The 24,016-nt window shown below is 53.7% G+C and overlaps 3 protein-coding genes across 5 annotated transcripts in view; 1 reads left to right on the top strand and 2 right to left on the bottom strand.

The window, feature by feature from the left end:
- Nucleotides 1-415: 415 nt before the first annotated feature.
- The window catches only part of LOC137467193 (zinc finger protein 850-like), a 528,258-nt gene continuing 504,657 nt past the window's right edge, over nucleotides 416-24,016 (bottom strand). The window contains exon 6 of the mRNA XM_068178734.1: nucleotides 416-491. The gene's annotated coding sequence lies outside the window, so the exon portion shown is untranslated. The remainder of the gene's footprint in view (nucleotides 492-24,016) is intronic.
- LOC137467186 (zinc finger protein 300-like) lies at nucleotides 694-2,052 on the bottom strand. Its single transcript, XM_068178726.1, has 2 exons — nucleotides 2,001-2,052; nucleotides 694-1,814 (listed from the first exon to the last, which is right to left on the bottom strand). The coding sequence occupies exons 1-2, from the start codon at nucleotides 2,050-2,052 to the stop codon at nucleotides 694-696; spliced, it is 1,173 nt and encodes a 390-aa protein (XP_068034827.1).
- The window catches only part of LOC137467192 (zinc finger protein 271-like), a 443,780-nt gene continuing 429,120 nt past the window's right edge, over nucleotides 9,357-24,016 (top strand). Inside the window, exons 1-2 of one of the 3 annotated variants that reach the window (XM_068178732.1) lie at nucleotides 9,357-10,440; nucleotides 18,103-18,111. In XM_068178732.1, coding sequence (XP_068034833.1) covers nucleotides 9,368-10,440; nucleotides 18,103-18,111 — 1,082 coding nt within the window. In that variant the 5' untranslated portion in view covers nucleotides 9,357-9,367. The remainder of the gene's footprint in view (nucleotides 10,441-18,102; nucleotides 18,112-24,016) is intronic. The other 2 variants (XM_068178731.1, XM_068178733.1) reach the window with 2 other exon arrangements.

Below are 24,016 nucleotides of genomic sequence, written 5' to 3' on the forward strand. Positions count from 1 at the left end.
CAAACACTGCTAAAGCTCAGAGAGCCCTGGAGCTGTGACCCTTCCCTGGGGAGCCTGGGCAGTGCCCCAGCAGCCCCTGGGCAAAAACCTTTTCCTGAGATCCAACCTCAGCCTGCCCCGACTCAGCTGCAGCTGCTCCCTCCAGTCCTGTCCCTGGGAACCAGAGTGAAGAGGTTCCCACAGCCCCAGCCAGGGACCCGCTCCCAAGGCTGTTGCCATGGCCACCAGGGCTGGGACCAGCTGGGATGCTCGGTTTCCAAGGGCTGGGGTTCAGGAATGGGATTCCCAATTTCCTGCTCCTGCTAAAACCGCACTGCCCCTCACTGCCCTCCTGCCTCCAATGGAAAGCACAAAAGGCAAAGATCCCGGGCTGGGTGGAGAACAATTTACTGGGAACAGCAACGAGACAAGGAACAAACAGGACCAGAAACAATATTGATAACAGAAGGGATAAGAAAAACTATTTACAGGAAAAACTACATCACAACTGACTGGCTCTTCCTGGCCATGTATTTCCTTTTGTCTGGAAAGGACACCCTTCTCCTCGGGGACTGAGAGAGTCCCTTTCCTGCCCCTGGAAATGACCTGAGGTGGGAGTGCATGTAATGACAGGGCCATGGCCAGACCCTCATGTTCTTTGATCCCACACCATGTCATTGGCAGGGGCAGGAAAAGATCTCTTCCCAGCATGCATCACATGGAACATGGATCACCAGAGCTCTTCCCAACATGCGTTCTCCCATGGGGGATGGAGCTGGAGCAGTGCACAAAGCTCTTCCTGGAGCTAAGGCATTTGCAGGGCTTCCCTTGCTGGTGTCTCCGTTGGTGTCTGGTCAAGTGAGAGCTCCTGGAGAAGTTCTTCCCACACTGGGGACACGTGTAGGGCCTCTCCCTGGTGTGGATGTGCTGGTGCCTGATGAGGTGGGAGTTTTGCTTGAAGCCCTTCCTGCAGTGGAGGCAGCGGAAGGGCCTCTCCTCTGTGTGAATCCGCTGGTGCTTGAGAAGAATGGATCTGGTCTGAAAGCTCTTCTGACAGTTGGGACATTCGTAGGGCCTCTCCCCAGTGTGGATCATTTGGTGGATGATCAGTTGGGACTTCTGGCTGAAGCCCTTCCCACATTCCCCACATTTGTATGGCCTTTCTCCAGTGTGGATCCTCTGGTGGCTGATCAAGTGGGACCTCTGGCTGAAGCTCTTCCCACATTCCCCACATTTGTATGGCCTTTCTCCAGTTTGGATCCTCTGGTGGCTGATCAAGTGGGACCTTCGGCTAAAGCTCTTCCCACATTCCCCACACTCGTAAGGCCTCTCCCCAGTGTGGATCCTCTGGTGGCAGATCAAGTGGGACCTTCGGCTGAAACTCTTCCCACATTCCCCACAATCGTAGGGCCTCTCCCCAGTGTGGATGCGTTGGTGGATGATGAGGTTGGATCTGTAGCTGAAGCCCTTCCCACACTCCCCACACTCATAGGGCCATTCCCCAGTGTGGATCATCTGGTGGCAGATCAGGTTGTTGCTCTTCCTGAAGCTCTTCCCACACTCCAAGCACTTGTAGGGCTTCTCCCCATCATGAAGCTGCTGATGGCCCACCAGCTCCGAGCTCTGGCAGGAGCTCTGCCCACCTTCCTGGCCCAGGGTGGGTCTTTCCTCCTCAGAGCACCCTGAGCTGGGTTTCCAGCTCCTCCTCCTGCGGGATCTCCTGGGCTTTTCCTCCCCGTTGGATTCCTGCGCCATGGAGCCGCTCAAAGCAGCCTCTGACACGAGGTTCTGCCATGGGGATTTGTCCTTCCTGGTCTCCATCTTCAGCTCCTTGTCTGGGGGAGGAAGGACAAGGAGAGGTTGGGATTTGCCTCTGTGCCCTAGGGAGGGGGAAGGATATCCCCCCAGTGCATCCCCGGCAGGACTGCGTTGGCAGCGAGGTTGTCCTGTAGTTGGGGGCCGTGCTGGGCTGAGAGATGGAGCAGGAGAGAGGGGGAAAGGGGCAGTGACTTCCTCCTCACCTGCCTGGGTTTCCAGGGGCTCCTTCCCCTTCCTCGCAGCCTTCTCCTCCATTTCGCAATGGTTTGGAGAAGGAAAATTCTGTTTTGGGAGGAAAACAAGGGATGAGCACATTGAGCCTTGTACTGGTTTGAAGGCAAACCAGGAGGAGAGTCTAAGCCAGAATTACAATTTAATAAAAAAAAAATCAATATCAAGGCAATGATAAAGAAACACTGGCTTAATCTGACAGAGTCAGGATTTAACCTGACACCCCGTTGGTCAGGGTAGTGGTAGCAGTCTGATGAAATGGTGGCTGCAGTCCTGTTGGAGTGATGAACGTGATTCTGTCAAAGCGGCGATCCTGTAGAAGGGTCTGGTCTTTCTCTGAAGGTCCAGTGGTGGTTACAGAGCTCTTGTCCCCTGGGAATCCAGTAGGCAAGGTGGTCCTGGTGTTGCAAGGGTGAGATTATATCCAGGTAGGAATGCTTGGTTCCTCCCCCTGGGCGGAGCATCCCACAATGGGATGATGTAATTTTATCAGTCCTGCAGTGGCACTCAATGGCCCATTAACAGAAGATAGCCCCTGGAGGGCGTTATCAGGGCTGAGCCATGGAAGAGATAAAGAACACTGCCCCACCTGTTTATCACAGTTTATGAAGATGGTGACTGAAAACATACTTTGGGTTACATCTTACATTGCGCCCTGAAACAGTGAGGCAATCCCCGCTCGGGGTGGGGAGTGAACACCACCCCCCTTTCCAAACTGGCTCAGGTGTAAAAACCCCCACCCTGGGAAGGCCACGCACACAGGGGACAATGTCACACTTGCCCCACCTCAGGGGAGGTCTCTGTCCCGGTCACTCCCTTGCTCTCCCCCCCCTTTTCTCTTTCTTCCATCTCTCTCTCTCTACCTCACATTTACTGTTCAATAAAATCCACTTGGGATTTGGTCTCGTTAACACCTTAATTGTGGCAGAGGCACCTCTCTAACAATTTTTTAACCAGACTGAGACATTATTTTGGTGCAGTGAGTTCAGGGCGCTGTTGTCTGACCCCAAGTGCCTTTGACAACAGCATGGTTTCCTCCTCTCAGGCGGTTATGGTTCTTTCTGGAGGAACTCTTGGAAACTTCAATGCAGCTTCTTCAGTGTGACTTTTGGGAGAACTTATGAGGAAAATGGCTGCTGTGGGTGGCCAGTGTAAAGAAAATATTTTGTTGTCCTTTCTAGAAAAGTTTGTTAAAATCACTGGAGGAAAGGGAGCAAATGATAGCAGCAAGACTGACAAGGATCATTCAGCACAAGGTGAGGAACACAGGGCTGCACGAAGTCGTACAAGAAGCCCAGCTCAAATAGCTAAATTCCCCAATAAGTCCCAAATTCACAGGCTTGGGGGCTTTGCCAAATGAGTTAGTTAGATATGATAGTTAGAGAAAGTAGCATGTACTTTTAGTATCCTCTTTTATATAGTATATTAATGCATTATAGCATAATTATAATAAAGAAATCATTCAGCCTTCTGAACTGGAGTTAGACATCTTCATTCTTCCTATTGGGTTCACCTGCATCTACAACAGCCAAATGTGAGAATCATTTTTCTCTTCATCCCTGTCACCATTGTGACAGGTAGACTGAGCTTTCCCTTCCCTTTATTAATCTGTATTGGGCCGAATTTCCACTTTTCTTTTATTGGAACCTGCCAGTAGCTGAGCTGGAGCTGTGCAGGAACCAATGAAATTTGGAATTGCCACAGAATTGCTTCTATTGTCGGTTTGTTCATGTTTGGGATTTGTTTGCATTTCCATCACAAGTGACTTGTGGGAATATCAAATATTCATCAAAGTATTTTATGCAGAGTTAAGTTTGATTTCTGCTGAGATTATTTTGTCTGGTGCCGAAGGGATGCTCCAGGGCAGTCTGTGCCTCTCGCCCTGGAGGATGCTTGGGAGGGGCTTGGGGGGGTTGTCCCTGTCCCTTTTACCCCAGGCCATTCCCCAGGGTCTGTCCCTGTCATCCAAAGCCATTCCCCAGGGGGTGTCCCTCTCTCACCTCAGACCATTCCCCAGGGGGTGTCCCTGTCCCTGTCACCCCAGGCCATTCTCCAGGGGGTCTCCATTGTTCTCACCCCATGGAATGCCTGGGGGGTCTCCCTCCCACTCACCCTGTGCCAGGAGTTGTTTGGGGCAGTCTCTGTCCCTCTCAGCCCTGGGAGTGCTCGGGGGTCTTTGTCCCCTTGCCCTGGGGGATGCTCGTGGGGTCTCCATCCCTCTGGCCTCAGGGAATGCTTGTGCAGGGCTGGGGACCAAGGGCTCTGTGTCCCTCTCACCGCTGAGGGTGCTCAGGGCGGGGGGGCTCTCCAACCTTCTCATCCCTGGGGAGGTGGGGGGTTCTCTGCCCCTCTCAGCCCTGGTGTGACCCCGCCCAAATGTCATCAGGGTCAGAGGGACAGAGACATCCCCAAACGCCCAGAAAGGCTGAACCTGGGATTTGATTTGGGATGAGGATTTAGGAAGAGGGTGGAATTGGGGCTGGGTTTGGAGTTGGGACTGAGATTTGGATTAGAGCTGGGATTGGGGTTAAGGCTAGTCATGGGATTGGCTTTAGGGCTGGGGTTGGGATTGGGTCTGAGGCTAGATAATTCTGCCTCTGGGATGAGATTAAATACAGAACTGTGAGTGTGTCTAAATGTGGAGTGAGATTGAGAGCAGGATCAGGGTCAGGTTTGGGACTGAGCGCACTCAGAGTGGAACAGGCAGGATGTCACTGCAGGATGTCCCTGGAATCGTCCCAGCCCTCCTCAGGCACCTCCAAACATGGGGGGCAGCTGGGTTCTCCAAGATCCAGGTGCTCCCACACTGCCCCTCAATACCAGGCGAGCATTCCCTGCGGGCAGCCCTGAATGTGACCCTTGGGGCTCTGGGATCAGCCTTCACATCCCTGTGGGAGCAGGTGCAGACATGATGAGAGATTTTTCCCCTGCCTCTTTCCTGAGGAAGGGTGAAGCCCAGCTGTCCTTTCCTTCTGGTGCCTTCTACTGTCCTCAGCTGAGGATGTCAAACTCCCCACGGGCAGGAAGGTCCCTATTCCCTGTTTCTTTGTGACTGCTGCGTGGAACATCCATTCAGAATGAAGAACGTTCTGACAGCCCTGCTGAATGACAGCGGGAGGAGATTTGTGAGAAAGGGAGGAAATTGTATTTTGATTGGAAATACAAGTCACAAAATTATTTCTTTCCATCCCATTCCTTTTCAGTCAGTTGCAGTTCTGTTTTCAGAGTGCCACCTTCTCAGTGTTTGTGTCCTCTTTTCTCTCCTGCCTCTCTTTGCCTGCTCTGTGTCTCTCTCAGTGTCTCCCTTGATCCAGGGCAGCTCCCACCAAAGGCCCTGCCCTGATTTCATTCCTAATCCATGAGCTACAACAACTATGGGTGAAGTTATGAAGGCTGGCAGTGAAATGTCACTGTAGGATCTTGCTCCACTTGGCTTCTGGCTCCTTGTTAAGAGCTTTGCCTTCAAGGGCAGGAACATCTTTTCCTGGCTGGGAACTGGAATTTCAGCCCCTGGGAGTGTTGCCGTGGATCCCAGAGGGGCATTCCCGAGGCTCCCAGGGTGCTGCTCCTGCCGTGGCTCCCAAGGAGCCGTGTCACATCAGGGAGAATCTCAAAATCTTGATTATCTCAGGGGTCATTTATAGTCCTCTGTGGAAGGGGGGGACAGGCAAAAGACAATGAATGTCCATTGAAGCCACCAAAGGGGAACAGGTCATGTTATCAGCAGTGAGCGAGAGCCATTGTCTTCTTGGTCCATCAACCACACCTGGGCAAGCATCTCACAATTATCAGGTCAGCCCTCCTCCCTGTGGTAGGGGTCTGAGTCTCAGTCTTTGGGAGGGGCTTCAATCTCCATCCATCACAGTGGTCATGAGGCAGATGAGGGGTCTTCCGTGGGAGATCACCAGAGTTACCCCAGAAAGTTCATTTGGCCAAGAGGTGGGAAAATTCATGGGTTGAGCAGGTATTGTGAAGCAGGTGTAAGCACGTACAACAAGCCGCTCCTTGCCAGGCCCTTCTCAAAGCGGTGGTCCGTGGTGGCACAGCAAATACACCTGCAAAAATAATCATCCACCTCTCCAAGCCAGAACTCCGATCGGGGTCTCCAGGATCTCAGTCTCTGCCATTGTGGCAAACGCGAGGCAAAAATGAGGGGAACTTGGGACCGTCTCTTACACAGGGGCGTGCATGTCCTTTGAAGGGGAACGATCCCCACATGCGTCCAGCGCTGCAATAAACACACAGTCTCTACAGCTCCGTACGGGATTTGTGGGGATCAATTTTTCATCCACGTTTCAGCAGCAGAGCTAGCAGACTAAACAGCGTATTTTACCTATGCTGGCAAGCTACTAATGATTCAAAGCAGCACATTTCACCTAAATACACATGGATTTCTACCCTGTTAAATTTACCCTGTAAAATACCCTGTTTCAACTCCCGAGCACCCCCTGGGCTGAGAGGGACAGAGACTCCCTTGAGCACTCCCCTGGCACAGGGGTGAAAGGTAGGGAGACCCTCCCAGGCATTCCCTGGGGTGAGAATGATGGAGAAATGGAGACCCCCTGGGGAATGGCCTGGGGTGAGAGGGACAGGGACACCCCTTGGGGAATGGCCTGGGGTGACAGGGACAGGGACAATCCCCCAAGCTCCTCCCAAGCATCTGCCAGGACAAGAGGCACAGAGACACCTCAAGCATCCCCTGGGCACTGGACAAAACAAACTCGGCAGAAATCAAACTTCACCCTACATAAAATGCCTTGAGGAATATTTGCTCTTCCCACATGTCACTTGTGATGGAAACGCAAACAAATCCCAAACATGAATAAACTGACAATAGTAGCAATAATGTGGCAGTTCCAAATTTCATCGTTTCCTGCACAGCTTCAGCTCTGCTGCTGGCAGGTTTTGATAAAAGTGAAAATTTGGCCCAATACAGATTATTAAAAGGAAGGGAAAGCTCTGTGTAGCTGTCACAAAGGTGACGGGATGAAGAAAAAAATTATTCTCACATTTGGCAAAGCCCACAAGCCTGTGAATTTGGGAGTTATTTGGGAATTTAGCTACTTGAGCTGGACTTCTAGTAAAACATAAACTTTAAGGGATTTAGAGATTTTAGAGGAGCTAAGATTTTAGTTAGAGATAAGCCTTACTAGAGTTAATTAAAACAAATGAGTAGGCCTTGATAAAGTTAGGAGTTAGTAGTTAACTAATAACTGATTGCTTGTCAACACAGTGTTTAGTTAGCTGGGTTTATAATGAAGAATATAGAAACAGACAAATAGCTTTTAGGAACATAAGACAGTTGTGGGCCTCCTCTGTTCTGAAACCAATTGAAGACAGGGAATGGGAGCTCTACCAAGGTTCATTTGTCATATTTGCATTGAAATATTTGCATTGAAAAGGTAGAAAGGTCAGAATGAGGAAGACTTCATTTACTTCCTCATTTTGGGACCCCTCCCCATGAAGGGACCACCGAACCATTTCAAGGAACAAACTACTTAATATTAATATTAAGCTATTAAGCCCGCTTAATATTAAGCATGCTTAATAGCTTTTGAAATGATTAGCTTATGAAGTAAGGAATGGGATGTACCAAATTTATGAATATGTATTTGCATTTTGGGTATTCAATACTTGTATGGATAAAAGGACTCTGTAATCATTTGAAAGGGGCGGTGTGTATTTGGGAGCTATCCCGCACGCTGCCCGGCATCGTAATAAACATACACTTTCTAACTTTAAACTGGTAGATAGTTTCTGTCCGTCACAGTTGGATATCGGTACTACATCAATATCCATATTTCTTTAATAAATCACTAGGACTTTTGGCAGCCTTGTGTTCCTCAGCTTGTGGTGAATGATCCTTGTCAGTCTTGCTGGCATCATTTGCTCCCTTTCCTCCAGTGATTTTAACAAACTTTTCAAGGAAGGACAACAAAATATTTTCTTTACACTGGTCACCCACAACAGCCATTTTCCTCATAAGTTCTCCCAAAAGTCACTCAGAGGAAGCTGCCTCCAGGTGTCCAAGAGCTCCTCCAGAAAGAGCCAGAACCTCCTGAGAGGAGGGAACCATGCTCTTGTCAAAGGCACTTGGGGTCAGACATCAGTGCCCTGAACTCACTGCGCCAAAATAATGTCTCAATCTGGTTAATTAAATTGTTAGAGAGGTGCCTCTGCCCCAATTAAGGTGCTAACGAGACCAAATCCCAAGTGGATTTTATTGAACAGTAAATGTGAGGTAGAGAGAGAGAGATGGAAGAAAGAGAAAAGGGGGGAGAGCAAGGGAGTGACAGGGACAGAGACCTCCCCTGAGGTGGGGCAAGTGTGACATTGTCCCCTGTGTGCGTGGCCTTCCCAGGGTGGGGGTTTTACACCTGAGCCAGTTTGGGAAAGGGGGGTGGTGTTCACCCCCCACCCCGAGCAGGGATTGCCTCACTGTTTCAGGGTGCAATGTAAGATGTAACCAAAAGTATGTTTTCAGTCACCATCTTCATGAACTGTGATAAACAGGTGGGGCAGTGTTCTTTATCTCTTCCATGGCTCAGCCCTGATAACGCCCTCCAGGGGCTATCTTCTGTTAATGGGCCATTGAGTGCCACTGCAGGACTGATAAAATTACATCATCCCATTGTGGGATGCTCCGCCCAGGGGGAGGAACCAAGCATTCCTACCTGGATATAATCTCACCCTTGCAACACCAGGACCACCATGCCTACTGGATTCCCAGAGGACAATAGCCCCATAACCACCACTGGACCTTCAGAGCAAGACCCATCAGGTGATCCCTTCTACAGGATCACTGCTTTGACAGAATCACGTTCATCACTCCAACAGGGCTGGAGCCTTCATTTCATCAGACGGCTACCACCACCCTGACCAACGGGGTGTCAGCTTATATCCTGACTCTGTCAGATTAAGCCAGTGTTTCTGTTCATTGACTTGATATTGATTTTTTTTTTTAATTAAATTGTAATTCTGGCTTAGACTCTCCTCCTGGTTTGCCTTCAAACCAGTACAAGGCTCAATGTGCTCATCCCTTGTTTTCCTCCCAAAACAGAATTTTCCTTCTCCAAACCATTGCGAAATGGAGGAGAAGGCTACGAGGAAGGGGAAGGAGCCCCTGGAAACCCAGGCAGGTGAGGAGGAAGTCACTGCCCCTTTCGCCCTCTCTCCTGCTCTATCTCCCAGCACAGCACAGCCCCCGACTACAGGACAACCTCTCTGCCAACGCCGTCCTGCCGGGGACGCACTGCGGGGATGTCCTTCCCCTTCCCTATGGCACGGAGGCAAATCCCATCCTCTCCTTGTCCTTCCTCCCCCAGACAAGGAGCTGAGGATGGAGACCAGGAAGGACAAATCCCCACGGCAGAACCTCCCGGCAGAGGCCGTTTTGAGCAGCTCCATGACGCAGGAATCCAATGGGGAGGAAAAGCCCTGGAGATCCCACAGGAGGAGGGGCTGCAAACCCAGCCCAGGGTGCTCTGAGGAGGAAAGACCCACCCTGTGCCAGAAAGGTGGACAGAGCTTCAGCCAGATCTTGGAGCTGGTGGTCCATGATAAGCTTCAGGATGGGGAGAAGCCCTACAAGTGCTTGCAGTGTGGGAAGAGCTTCAGGAAGAGCAACAGCCTGATCTGCCACCAGATGATCCACACCGGGGAATGGCCCTATGAGTGTGGGGAGTGTGGGAAGGGCTTCAGCTACAGATCCAACCTCATCATCCATCAACGCATCCACACTGGGGAGAGGCCCTACGAGTGTGGGCAATGTGGGAAGAGTTTCAGCCTAAGGTCCCACTTGATCCGCCACCAGAGGATCCACACCGGGGAAAGGCCATACAAATGTGGGGAATGTGGGAAGGGCTTCAGCTGCAGCTCTGCCCTTGTCATCCACCAACACATCCACAGTGGGGAGAGGCCCTACGAGTGTGGGGAATGTGGGAAGAGCTTTAGCTTAAGGTCCCACTTGATCCGCCACCAGAGGATCCACACTGGGGAAAGGCCCTACGAGTGTGGGGAATGTGGGAAGAGCTTCAGCCGAAGGTCCCACTTGATCAGCCACCAGGGGATCCACACTGGAGAAAGGCCATACAAATGTGGGGAATGTGGGAAGGGCTTCAGCCAGAAGTCCCAACTGATCATCCACCAAATGATCCACACTGGGGAGAGGCCCTACGAATGTCCCAACTGTCAGAAGAGCTTTCAGACCAGATCCATTCTTCTCAAGCACCAGCGGATTCACACTGGGGAGAGGCCCTTCCGCTGCCCCCACTGCAGGAAGGGCTTCAAGCAAAACTCCCATCTCATCAGGCACCAGCACATCCACACCAGGGAGAGGCCCTACAAGTGTCCCCAGTGTGGGAAGAACTTCTCCAGGAGCTCTCACTTGACCAGACACCAACGGAGGCACCAGTAAGGGAAGCCCTGCAAATGCCCTAGCTGCAGGAAGACCTTCATGCACTGCTCCAGCTTCATCCCCCATGGGAGAACCCATGTTGGGAAGAGCTCTGGTGATCCATGTTCCCTGTGATCCATGCTGGGAAGAGATCTTTCCCTTTTCCTGCCCCTGCCAATGACATGGTGTGGGATCAAAGAACATGAGGGTCTGGCCATGGCCCTGTCATTACATTCACTCCCACCACAGGTCATTGCCAGGGGCAGGACAGGAAAGGGACTCTCTCTCTCTCTTTGTGTCCCTGAGGAGAAGGGTGTCCTTTCCAGGCAGGAGGAAATACATGGCCAGGAAGAGCCAGTCAGTTGTGATGTAGTTTTCCCTGTAAATAATTTTTCTTATCCCTTCTGTTATCAGTATTATTTCTGGTTCTGTTTGTTCCTTGTCTCGTTGCTGTTCCCAGTAAATTGTTCTCCTCCCAGCCCGGGATCTTTGCCTTTTGTGCTTTCCATTGGAGGCAGGAGGGCAGCAGCTGAGTCAGGGCAGGCTGAGGTTGGATCTCAGGAAAAGGTTTTTGCCCAGGGGCTGCTGGGGCACTGCCCAGGCTCCCCAGGGAAGGGTCACAGCTCCAGGGCTCTCTGAGCTCCAGCAGCGTTTGGACACCGCTGCCAGGCCCAGGCTGGCATTGTTGGGGTGTCCTGTGCAGGGCCAGCAGTTGGACTCGAGGATCCTGATGGGTCCCTCCCAGCTCAGCCAGTTCTGTGGTTCTGGGATCCCATGGCCCTGGGGATGGGACTGCCAATGGTTGCCATGGCAACGGGCTCTGGCTCCAGGCCTGAGCTGGTGTCCATGGCAACCACCCCTGGCATGGGGTCTCCATGGAGCTGCCCAGGGACTGACCATAGCAACAGGGACTGGTGATGGTTGCCATGGAAACAGAGTATAGCAACAGGGGGTGGTGATGGTTGCCAGGGAAACTGACCATAGCAACAGGGGCTGGTGATGGTTGCCATGGAAACTGACCATAGCAACAGGGAGTCCTGGTGATGGTTGCCATGGAAACTGACCACAGCAACAGGGAGTCCTGGTGATGGTTGCCTGCTAAGGATCAGATTTGTCACAGGCCCTCAGAGGGGTTCCATGGGGACTTTCCAAGAGTCTCCAGGCTGCTCAAGAGCCGGAATGTCACAGGCAGAGACAGGGGCTCCATGGAGACCTCCCAGGGGTTTCTGGGGATTGTAAAGAGCCATGTGGTCAGAGGCAGTCACAGCCATCCCACGGTGACATCCCAGGGGACCTTGGGCTGCAAAGGCACGATCTGTCACAGGCACTCACGGGGGCTCCACAGTGACATCCCAGGAGTCCCCAGGCTGCCAAAGAGCCGGGATGTCACGGGCACTCACAGGGGTTCCTGTCATGGGCAGAGTGGGAGCTTCAGGCAAAAGCTTTATTTCCTTACTGGAGAAATTCCTGCTGAGTCATGAGGTGGAGAAATGACCCCCAACAGCCACCATAGATCCTCAAACCCCGGCAGGACCCCTAGACTTCTATAATTCCTTCTAATAGAAGAGACTGGCAGCGGCTGGATCCCATCCCAACCCTGCAGATTGGACAGGTGGAATTGAACCTTAATGCAATTTGTCCCAAAAGATTAACGATGGAATACCAGATAATTCTGTATAAATACAGCTATGATTGATTCTGATCATTATTAGATAAAACGGTCTATTTACAACACAGAATAAAATTTAAAAAATAGTTATTTACTCCTCAATATAGGAGCTATACCAATTATAGACTATTCTGCTCTAGGAAGCAATTTTGACGTCACCAGGGCCTTGCTGGAGTGGTTTGAGCCCACCGCAGGCAGAGCCTCCTGCTCCAGCAGGAACTGCCTTTCCTGTGCCAGGAGCAGGGCAGGTCCCACTGCAGGAAAAGCCCCAGGCCAGCCCCAGCACAGGGAAGGCCTCGGGCACAAGGGCAGAGTGCTGTGCTGGGAGCTGTGCCAGGGAGAGCCTGAGGCACCAAAGGCGCCTTGGCAGCAGCAGCTGCTTGCAGGGCATGGCCAGAAGCCTCCCTTGGCAACCCAGCCTGGTGGCCACCACTGCAGTGTCACTGTTGAGTAAGAAATGTCACAGGCTCATCAGAAGGCTGATTGGCATCATGTGCCATATGTTTGGAACTGCTCCTTTTTATATGCTGTTCCGATCCAGGTAGATAAAATCCCAGTGGCACATATCAGAGGTTTGTTAGGGAAGACAGTGTGGATCAATTCTGCCTCGAGTACAGACAAACCCATTTGTGGGATTGTCTTTGCTCAGGGACCCGGTTGTACATGGTGAATAATGCAGAAATATGGAAGAACAGGATGTGTACCTCAGGGAGATCTCATACGCAAATATCACTGTTTGCTGGATGTTACTGCCACTGTCTTTGCGTTAAACCACACAGACATGAGACAGAAGGAAATGTGTGTCGAAGGTTTGTGCAAGTGATATAGAAGGAAATGTGTAAGTGTTGAAGGTTTGTGCAAGTGATATAGAAGGAAATGTGTGTCAAAGGTTTGAGCAAGTGAGATGGAAGGAAATGTGTCTGAGTAAGTGAAAGATGGAAGTTTTTACTTGATGAAGTTTTTACATAATGTTTGGTAGTTATGTTGATGATTCAGAGATAAGGGGTGGAATGTCCTAGGGTGACGTTATGGTGCTTGTATCCCCAATTGTGTGTTCTGTTTATGCTTGATGTTATGTTCTGTGCTTTCGGGACTGGCTTCGAAAAGTGAAGGTTTGTTTTGTCTTGTTATCAGCCAGCTCACCTTCCCTCACAGTTTGTGTCTAGGAGAGAGGCTAGGGCTTGCTGGCTTTCTTGCTTGCTTGCTGGCTTGCTTGCTTTCGCTTTGCTCTTGCTCCTGCTTTTTGCTTTTGCCCTTGCTTTTGCTTATTAGTTAGTTTAGCTAGGCAATCCAATTTTTTCCCTGGACTGTTTTTTTTCCTTTACCTTTCCTGAATACCATCCCAACCTGCTCAGGACTGGGACCTGGGAAACACCAAGAAACACCGAGAGCTAGCATTTTGTGACCTGCAGCAGCCATCCCCAGTGCCGGAGACCGAGAACTGGGCAACCACTCCCAGCAGAGACTTTCTGAATTTGTCACCTCTTCAGAGCGTAGAAAGATTTTGTCATCTGGTGTTGTTCATTTTTTGTGCTGGGGAGTGCTTTGCCTGCTCAATAAACAGGTTGTTTCCACTACTCTCTAAGGAAATTCTTCCCGAGCCAGGTGGGGGTGGGGCTGTGGGGGTTTGCTTTCTGGGGGCTCCTTCTGAAGGTTTTCTCCCAAATTTGCCCCAAACCAGGACACATTACTACATCAGCAGGCTGTTCTTCGGTGAGATCCAGCAGGGCCCTGTTCAGCCTGTGCTCAGCAAACTGACTGGCCATGAGCCACTGGTGGATGTACCTCACCATGGCAGGCACCTGGAGAAGGCAGGGGGAGACTTGGAAAGCTGCCAGAGGGAGGAATGTCCCCAGCTTCCCCAGAGAAGTGCTTCCCTTGCCACCACACTGCCATGGCCTCAAAGGCTTCCAGTGACCAGTAGGCATGGCTTAGGAGGCCAAGCAATTCCTGGGAGGATCAAACCATGGCCACAGGCTGCTTACTTGCTTTGGATTGCAAAACCCCTCCTCTACGAGCATATCCAGCAGGGCAGCACAGGTCTTGGTTTTGAAGATGTGCGAATATGCTCTGAGCCCTGTGCCCATGGTGCTGGTCTCTTCCTCCCGAATCCTTTTGATGAATTTGAAAACCAGCTGTAGGAGAAAGGCAGGAAGCCAGGGATGCTCCAAGCGCGGTGCTCGGCTGAGCGGTGACAGCAGGCCCAGCCCAGCTGGGGATGGCTGCAGGTACCTGCGCTGTTCTGTGGAAGAGGCCACGGGTGTGTTCCTGCTCTTGTGTGCGCTGCACAGCTGCACCTGGCAAAGAGCGAGCGCAGCCTGAGCTGAGGGGCTGCGGGAGAGGCCGGAGAACACAGCCCAGCCCTGCGCTCCCGAGGCAGGGAAAGCCCTGGGATGCCCCAGGGGATGGAGCAGGGCCACTGTTGGGTGTCTGCCCAGCCCCTCTTTAGTCCTGTCCATGGGCAAGTGCCCAGGGGATGGGCTGGGATTGGATGGGATGCCATGGGATGCCATGGGATGGGATGTGGCCAAGCTGGCTGCAGCCACCAGCCCAGCAGCCCAGCTCTGCCACTCACCCTCCTGCTGAGGCTTGAACTGCACCACCTCTTCAGTCTCCTGTGCTGGGCCAGCTCCAGGGCCTTCTTCCTCTCCTCCACCCAGGCCAGCTTGGGCACTCTCGTGGGTCTCTGCTCCATTTCAGTGATCGGATTTGTGGCTACTTGCAGGAGAGATGCCTCGGAAAAGCTCCGAGTCAGCAAGGCCTGCAGTCGTGCCTGGAAGGCACCTTCAAGAGAGAAGCCTCAGGAAGGCTACAGGACAGCAAGTCCTGCACTCTGGTCTCGAGGGCTCCTGCCACAAGGACAGGAGACTCCTGTCGAGGATTGTGGTCTGGCCTCGAGGGCACCGGTGGCAGGGATGGGAGATGCCTCTGGGGCACCAAGTCCCACGGTCTGCCCTCGAGGACACCTGCAGGAGAGAAGCCTCGGGAAGGCCTTGGGTTACCAAGTCCTGTGGTCAGGCCTCGAGGTCACCTGCAGGAATAACGCCTCGGAAAAGCTCCAGGTCAGACACGAACGAGTGCGCTGTGCGGGGGCTCCTCACGGCACCGCTCTGTCCCGTCCTGTCCCGTCGCGTGCTGCGAGCACTGTGGCGTGGTCTTGTCACCGCCAGCTCCTATGTCACCCCGTGTCACAAAGGACCCTTGGACACGCTGTCCCGTTCCATGCCACGGTGACCGTGCTGCCCCGTGTCACAAAGGGCCCCTGCACACACTGCCCCCTGCCCTGGGGCTGCCCCCAGCCCACCCAAAGTGGCTCAGGTTGGAAGGAATCCCTCACCCCAAGTGTCTAAGACAGCCCGACAGGATCTTTAGGAACGGCTCAAACCATCAGCAAACGCTGCCCTGCTCTGCAGGCTCAGGGCAGCAGAAGGAGCCCCCAGGGCTGCCGACGCAGCTGCGCTGGGAAGGGCACGGGGCCTTCACAGAAGCTGGCACGGCCTCCTTGGGACACGTCCCGGCTGGTGGCCATCCTAAACCCACGGGTGTGACACAGACAAGGAACGTGTGGGCCAGGGCACGAATGCTGCTCTGAGCCCTGGGTCCCGGGGAGCACTGACATCAGCAGGTGTGGCAGGGTCCCTGCCCAAGCAGACCTGCCACCCCCCGAGCCCTGGCAGCACCGGTGCCCATCTCCTGCCCCAGAGACCTGTGCCCGTGGGGGGCTTCTCTGCCAGAGGGCAGCCAAAGCACACGTGCACTGGGGGCTGTGCTCTGTCCTACAGGGGCTGTAGGCAGGAGCACCTGGAGCAACTGCTGGCAACACTTGGTCTCTGTCAGAAGCTCTTACTCCATGATGAAATTATTTTCTCATTGAAATTATTGCCTTCAGAACAAAACCACCTCAGTGGTGAAGGCACAGAAGAATCTGGCAAGTAAGAATCCTCAATTCAGGAAAGCTTTACTTCCCATTGCTCAACTCAAGTAGTTCCAAGAAGTTGCAAACTTCCCAAATGAATAGGGATAGCCTGAGGAGGTGAAGAGTTGGAATTTTGCTTCCCATCTCAAAGCAGCAACTCATTTGCCTTAACCTCATCCACTGAGGGTCACTTTACAGAACATAACACTACACAAAAAAGGGAAAAAACAAGGGCCATTCTTTGGTTTTCTATGAATGGATGATCATATCCTAATTCTCTTAAGAAATAAAAGCTCTCAATAAATCAAAGTCCACTCAGTGGTAGAAAAGTAGCTCAAAGAATTGAGTAGATGGCAAAAGGGCTAATCCTCCCCCTGGTACAGATATCTGAGTGGCCAGTAAAGTACAGCTCTCCCCTCTTGTTCCTTGCAGGAGAATCAGCACCATGAAGAGGAAATGTCACAGATATTCTTTCTGCCCTCCCTAACCAAAGCTGTGCCAAAGCACAGATGCTGCCTTCAAACTGACTCAAATTCCAGCCTAGACCTCTCACCTTCCAGACAACTCCTTCTCCAACACCCCACCAGCACCAAGCCCCCCAAACTCCCGCACAGAAGCCCTCAACACCCCGCCAGGAGCCCCAGCTGTCCCCATCCCTCCGCAGAGCTTTCCCACCCTCCAGCAGACGCCCTGGTTCCCTGCAGGTGCCGTGGGATGGCACTCAGGAGGATCTGCTCCAAGGCCTTCCCCTGGAGCACGCTCAGGCTGCCAGGCCTATGGATCCTGGATCATCCTTCCCACCGAGCCTTCCTGTGCACGGCTGCTCCATTTGCACCTTTGCGCTCAGCTCGGACTTCTCCACTTCACCAGGAGTGCTGGGAAAGGATGGAGAGCAGCCTGGCAAGCTCTTTCTGCAGCTCCCTCTTTACCCTCGGGGAGGGAGAACATCCCACAGGAAAGCAACTGGTGCCACAAGGAGCGGGTGGCCTCAGGCACCTTTGGGGATGGAACAAGGCCTTTGTTTGACATAAGTGAGCACAAGCCATTCACATGAGTAAACAAGTAATTAGCACAGACATACCTAAGTACTTAGCAGCAGTTAGCATAACAAAAACCTGGCAGGCCTAACTTGACATGAGAGTGACCTGACAAAAAGCTTTAGACACAGTCTACCAGAAGAACTAAGGGCAAGTGTGGAATCAGCCCTGTGCAGGGAAGCCCTGAGGAAGACTTTGTGCTGCTTTGGGGCATGGAGACCGCTCCTGGCCAGGGCCTGGACATCAGCTTCAAGTATGGGAATCTGACACCATGTATTTCCAACCGCCTGCCTATGGAATCACCTCAGCAGTGTAAAGATGGATGGTGATTTTGATACAAGGCCTACATCAACCCACTGAAATTTGTATGTGGCAGAGAAACACTTTAGTGAGTGCAGACCCCTGCCCTCCTGCCAGGTCAATAAAAGGGCTTTTGGCTGACAATGCATTTGTCTGCCGATTTGTTTGAATGAGGGAGACCCCTCAGGACTGCTGTATCCTGAGGGAACACCGTTGGCCTTGGCCTGTAGGCAACTGCACAAGCTTAAAATCAGCTGCCTCAGCTTCCAGGACCTCTCTTGGCCAGCATCCTGACGTGGATGCAGGACTGCTGTGAGGCACTGCTGTGACCCAGTGGGACAGGACCGGCTGTCTCGTGTCCACGCAGCACCCCTCACACAGCCAGGGCCATCCCGAAACCAGACAAACACTCACATGTCAGCACAGGGGAGCAAGGAGCACTGGGCTCCTCTCAGGGTATCTCAGCTGGGCTCGCTCCACAACACACCCCCACTTTCAGGCCTGCTGATGCCCAGCTGCCAGAAATGCCTACCTTGTTCTCTCCAGGGTGCACAGGGAGAGCCAATGAGCAGGACGCCTTGGGAGGCAAACCTTCCCAGCCTTTTCTGAGGCCAGGGACACACCAAGATCAGCCAAGACTCTCCACGCTGCCTGGCCCACCCAGCCCAGCTCTGTGCTGGCCCTGGGCCACAGCAGCTTCCACCAAGCAAGAGCCACATGCACATTGCCAAGAGTTGAAACACAGCAGACAGGGAAGAGGTGAAAAGTGTGTGTGTAAAGGCCTTTTAATTCACAGCTCTCAGAGAGAGCTCTGGGGCTCACGGCTGGACAGAGATGCACCTGCTCACGCCTCTGTCCAAAGGGGGGAACACACCCTGCTGCAGGTGCTTGGGTTGGTCTCCACAGGTCCAGGTGGATGCCAAACCTGCTCTTCACAGCCTTCTCCCTTGCCCTGCTCCTCTGCCAAGTGCAACGGGCCTCAGGCAGTGAAAGGACCACAGAGAGCCAAAGGGGGACCCTTGCACCTGCCTCGCTGGGCGCTCCCTGGGAAGCACTTTCCTTGAGAAGCAAGCCCCTTTCCTCCAAAGGCATTTCCCCAAATGTGTAGCTGTCCTGGGGAACACCAACACACTCTTAAGAAAAGCTGGCAAGGCTGAATGACTTCAGGTCCTTTCAGGACAGGCATTCCAGCTGTAGCTCATATTCTCCCAAGTGTGTTTCCAGGTGGAGGTTCAGAGGGGCAGCCCCAGGCCCTCTACAAACACAAGCTGCCCACTGCCTCTTCACCTGCCTCAACTCCTGCCTGTGGTCACTGCAGCAAAACCAGGCTGTTCCAGCCAGAGCCCAGAGCCCAGAGCCCTGTTCCCGCAGGACGCTCTTGCCAGCACCTTCCAGGACTCTCCGCTGTGCATGCAGCACTTTTCATGCCAGCTCTCAACAGGCTTTGGAACACAGAGCACAACCTGGCTGGCTCTGCCACCAGCACAGCCCAAACACCAATGGAAGAAGAAGCAGCAGGGGTTGTTTTGCGGCCATGCCCAAGAGAAACTGGAAGGGTGCCCTCCCTCTGGTCTCCCTTGGTTGGCTTTCTGACTGGGTCTGAGGCTGGGGCTGCCATTCCTCGGTTGTGGGGACCAGAACCACACCCGGGATCCCAGCACTGCCTGACAGCGCTCCGGGCACTGGCACGGTCACATGTCTGAGTCTCGGGCACCATGCTGCTGCTTCAGCTGCTCTTAGGCACACCAAAGCTCTCTGTTAAGCCCAGATGGTCTCTGGTTCTGCCCTCTTCCTGATCCTGTGCCAGGATGGAGCACTGCTGTGCTTTCAGGAAGGTATTCTTGAAAACTTGCAGCATTCCAAGCTCCTTTGCCCTCCGTGCATGCTTGCCATGGAATCCCTCACAGCTGGGTTCAGAGCATCCTCAGCTTGGCTCTTCCAAAATCCAGGGGCTCCAGGGTGCTCAGCAAGATCTGTAACTCCACAGTGTTGTGGAACTGGACCTTCAGCACAGGGTCCTTCCCAGCCTGATCTGCCCTCGTTCCTCTGAGTGTGTGCACAAAACACGGCGTGGAAGAGAACGGCAGCAGGGGCCTGTGTGTTCCAGGGCCCCGGATTTGCATCGCTTCAGCTCCACAGAGATGCAGGTAAAGCGAAGAAGCCAAAGTGTTCATTAATGGAAGGCAAAGCAAAGGGATGAGCTGTGAGGGAAGAAAGGGGATGGGCAGGGTCTGAGGGCTGCAGGGAGGGAGCTGTCAACAGGGAGGGAGAAGGCAGGAGCTATGGGAGCTTCCCACAGGCTCAGCTGTGCCAGTCATCAGCTGTGCCTGGAGCTCCAGCTGGTCTCCTCTGGTCTCCAGGTGGTCTCACCTTCCAAGGGATCTGCAGGTCTTAAGGAGACACTGGTTCTTCTGAGCCAGCAGATGAAAGTAGTTCTGCAGCTCTTCCCTCCAACATCACCTAAACAAATATGCTTCTGCAGGAGGGGCTGTTGTTTTCACTCAGGGCTTGAAGGGCTGGAAGAGAGAGGAACAGAGCCACGGTCAGAGCCTGGATCTGCTGGAATCCAAGGAGACCTTTCTGCCAGGGCCATCCCACCTAGACTGGACACAAGAGGAGAGGAATTTCCCTCCCAGGTCAGGGCTGTGGTGCAACACGTCCCCAGAAGAAGCCTGGAGCAGCCCAAGGCTTTGTGTGGCCAGGCAGGGGCAGGCAGGAGGCAGAGCTGTCAGCAAAGGAAGGGGCCAGCGAGGTGGGGCAGCCGGGGGATGACGACAGCCTGCAGGGACAGAGGCCAGGGCAGGGACACCGCAGGACAGCCTGGGCTGCAGAGGGCACAGGGATGTGCAGCAGCTGCAAGGCCCTGACAGAGCCAACCTGTGCAGCCCTTTGGCCATGGCTGCTGGCCCTGGGCCTGAGGCCACGAGGGGACAAGTGACCCTTGCAGCCCTGGGGCCTCATGGCCTCCTTGTCCCCGCTCAGCAGCCTGGCAGGGGCCGCTCCATGGTCCTGCCCTTGGCATGGCACATCCCAACATGGCAGTGCCCATCCCGGGAAGAGCCCTGAGCAAGGAGGGAGGGACAGGATCTGCCTTGCCTGGGGCTGGGGCTCAGCCTTGGCCCTTTGCATTCCTGAAACACATCCAGGTTTGCTCAGCACCAGAGACACCTTTGCCTTGTTTGTCCCCACCTGTCATCAGTGCCTCCAGTTCTCTGTTCTGCCTGGGGCCTGGGGACACTTTGATATGAATTGTGTCCTTGAGTGGAACCCATTAACAGTTAAAGAAATTTGGAATTTGAATCCGACTTTTTGAGTTCTTGAGAAGTTCTTTGAGCACACTTCAAGGGACTTGGTCTGATGCAAACAGCACCAAAGCCCCAGAGGTCATTAAAGTCCTGGTGCTGTGTCTGTGCTGCTGAGCTGGGCTGGGCTCCTGGCCCAGAGGCAGCTCCTGGCAAGGGCAGCGCTGCAGAGAGACAGCTCTGGCCAGGAGCAGCTCCTGTGCACAGCCCAGCAGGGCTGGGGCACTGCCAGGGCATCCCAGGGACACGAGCAGGGCACAGACAGAGCTCACAGGGGCTCAGCACTGGCAGGGGCTGTGGGGTGTCCCAGAGGGGGCTGTGTCACAGCAGCACCTCTGTGGCTGTGTCACGGAGGCACAGAGCAGCTGTGATGTCAGAGAGGGGCTGTGTGACAGCACAGAGTGGGTTGTGTGAGGTCACAGACTGGGCTATGACATCACAGAGTGTGAGGTCATCAAGCAGCTATGGCATGACAGAGGGGACTGTGTGACATCACAGAGCAGGCTGTGACATCATGGCATGGCTGTACGACATCATAGAGCAGGCAGTGAGGTCAAAGTGTGTGCTGTGACATTACAGAGTGGCAGCATGACATCACAGGGAGGGTTTTGTGGCATCACTGAGGGGGTTGTGACATCCCAGGGCAGGCTGTGACATCATAGAGAAGGGTATAAGGTAATAGAGCAGATCCTGCCATCATAGAGGGTGGCTCTGTGACGACAGAGAGTGGGTTGTGACATCACCGGGTGGCTGTGTAATGTCATAGAGCAGGCTGTGACACCAAAGAACAAATAGTGACATTGCAGGGTGACATTGTGACATCTCACAGTCTTCTGTGACATCACAGAGCAGCTGTATGACATCACAGGGTGACATCTCAGAGTTGGCTCTGTGACATCACAGGGGCTGTGTGACATTACAGGGCAGCTGTGTGACATCACAGGGGCTGTGTGACCTCACAGGGGCTGTGTGAGGTCACTGGGGAGGTCACTCCACCCCAGCCCACCCTCCCAGTTCCCCCAGAGAAGTCCAACGCTGCTCGTGCACAGCGGGGTCCCCTGTCCCCCCGGGTCCTCCCGCCCCCGGCGCCGCAGCCTCCCCCAGAGGATGTTCCACGAGATCGACCCCAGAGCCTGACACGGGGACGGGGGCTGGGGCAGTGGGGGAGTGGGACAGGGAGACAGGGACCCCCCAGCAGCGTCCCCGTGTCCCCCAGGGCCAGAGCCTGGGCCAGGGCTCCTTCACCCTGTTACAAACGAGGGCTTGAGAGTGCTGAAAAAATCCCCAGCAAGGGATCAGCAAAAACCAGATTTAATATTAAGCAACAGCACCACAAATTTCCTTGGCAAGAGTCACTCTGCTCCTGACTGGACACTGCAGGCACACCAAGGAAACAAAGCAACAACAAAACCAAACAGAATCCAGGCAATCAAACCAGAAATGAGCCAAGACCTGGGGCTTTCCTTCCTATGGAAAAGAACTGTCCTTCTTGTCCAGGTGCCCATAGCCAGAACTGGGATTTCACCTCCAACACTGCCTGTTGTGACAGACTGGAGGAGATTGTTGGCTGGAAACATTTCATGTGTGGGGAGGAAGGGGCAGGTCCAGCCTTGCCCTGCCCTGGAACCCCAGCCCTGCCCTGCCCTGGAACCCCAATCCCCCCAGAGCCTCTATCCCAGCCCAGCAGTGTCTGCCAGTCCCTGGCACAGCACAGGCAATGCTCCACAGCCACCTCTGAAGCCCCCAGCCCAGCTCCTGAGCGACCAAATGACCCCAAGTCCCACCTGGGGGAAGGGCCCAGGAACACCAAGGGGTGTTTAAGGCTGAGCACAAGGCAAGCACACATCTTGACCCTACCTCCCCTTGGAATTTCTATCTGAACACTGCTGGAATCCAGGAGTTGGTAGCTCTGTGTGTGCTTCTCTGTATATTTTTTGTCTTTCTTTCTTTCTGTGTCTATTTCTTCTATTTTGGTCCTCGTGCAAATGTTGATTAACTTAAAATTGAATGAGCTAATAGTCTGTGAAGTTGAATGGGCCAAGGTAATGCTTTGGGAAGTGTTTTTGTTGATTGAATGTCATGCTAAACCTTTTACCAAAGTTTCTCTGGGTTTCTAAAGTTCCCCAAAAATGCTGTTTTGTTGTTTGGAGCTCCTGAGAATCTCTTGTTGGTATTTCTCCAGTGCATCCAACTCAGAGGACACAAACAATTGTAATTCCTCTTAAATGTCTCCTTGAGAGAGTTGTTTGGGGGATGGGAGTCAGGGCTTGTCTGTGCTGCTTGGCACAGCCCAGGCAGGGCTTTCACAGCCACATTCCACACTCCATTTCCCAGATGGAGCCGCTGGTGCCTCTGAGTTCTGCTGCCCCAGCCCCAGGGACGCTCTCCTTGTCTGCCCATTCCCCCACGGTCTCTGGGCAGGGATGGCCTCAGTGGGGGCTGCTGACATCCTCAGCACCTTGGAGCGCCCTGGAGCCACCTCCGGCCATGGACGGCGGCCAGCGACGGGGAATGCCCCGGGGTGAGGAGGGAGGACACCAGCAGAGCATCCCCACGAGGCAACGACGAAGACAGTGCCGGGATCAGGCAGAAGGAGCACGGACCCCCACCGGAGCATCCTCCAAAGGTAAGGTGTTTTCCAAAGCAAAATTGGCAAAAAATCTTATTAAATTCTGTGGCTGATCTTTGCTGTCCCCACGAGTCACTCGCCACCCACACGAATCATAAAGTTCCCCCTCAAAAGTGGGACTGGGAGCACACAGACCCTTCCCCATAGTCTAGGGACCCCCAGAAGACCCCTCCCTATGGACTGGCCACCCCAGAAATGGGGCTAGGACCTCCAAAGAAACCTCCCCATTAACCTAAAACCCCCCAAAATGGTGCTGGTACCCCCAGAGCCCCATCCCCGTGGGACTGGAACCACCACAGACCCATCTCCATGAACCTACAACCCCCAGAAATGGGACAGGGACCCCCAGAGACCCCTCCCTATGGGCCTGGGATCCCCAGAATGGGGCTGGGACTCCCCCCATGTGAGCCACGCCCACTCCCCGCCTTGCCCCTCCCCCAGCGTCAATCCAACCAATCAGCGCCTGGAACAATCAGTGCAGGAACGCCTTCCGCATTGACCAATCAGATCGCACTCTCATTCTGGCCCCACCCCTTCATTGTGACATCACAAGCGGCCTTGACACTCAGCCCCTCACCACTATGACATCACTGCACTCCCATTGGCTGTCGGTGGGAGGGCGGGGCTTGCCCGGACTATAAAAGGCGTGTGCTGGCACACAGGGCTCAGTGCGGGCCCGGCGATGGGAGCGGCGGGGTTGGTGGCGTCAGAGCCCCGGGAGCGCCCCGGCGCCACCTCTG

The sequence above is a fragment of the Anomalospiza imberbis genome, unplaced genomic scaffold, assembly GCF_031753505.1.
Source record: "Anomalospiza imberbis isolate Cuckoo-Finch-1a 21T00152 unplaced genomic scaffold, ASM3175350v1 scaffold_53, whole genome shotgun sequence".
NCBI lineage: Eukaryota > Metazoa > Chordata > Aves > Passeriformes > Viduidae > Anomalospiza > Anomalospiza imberbis.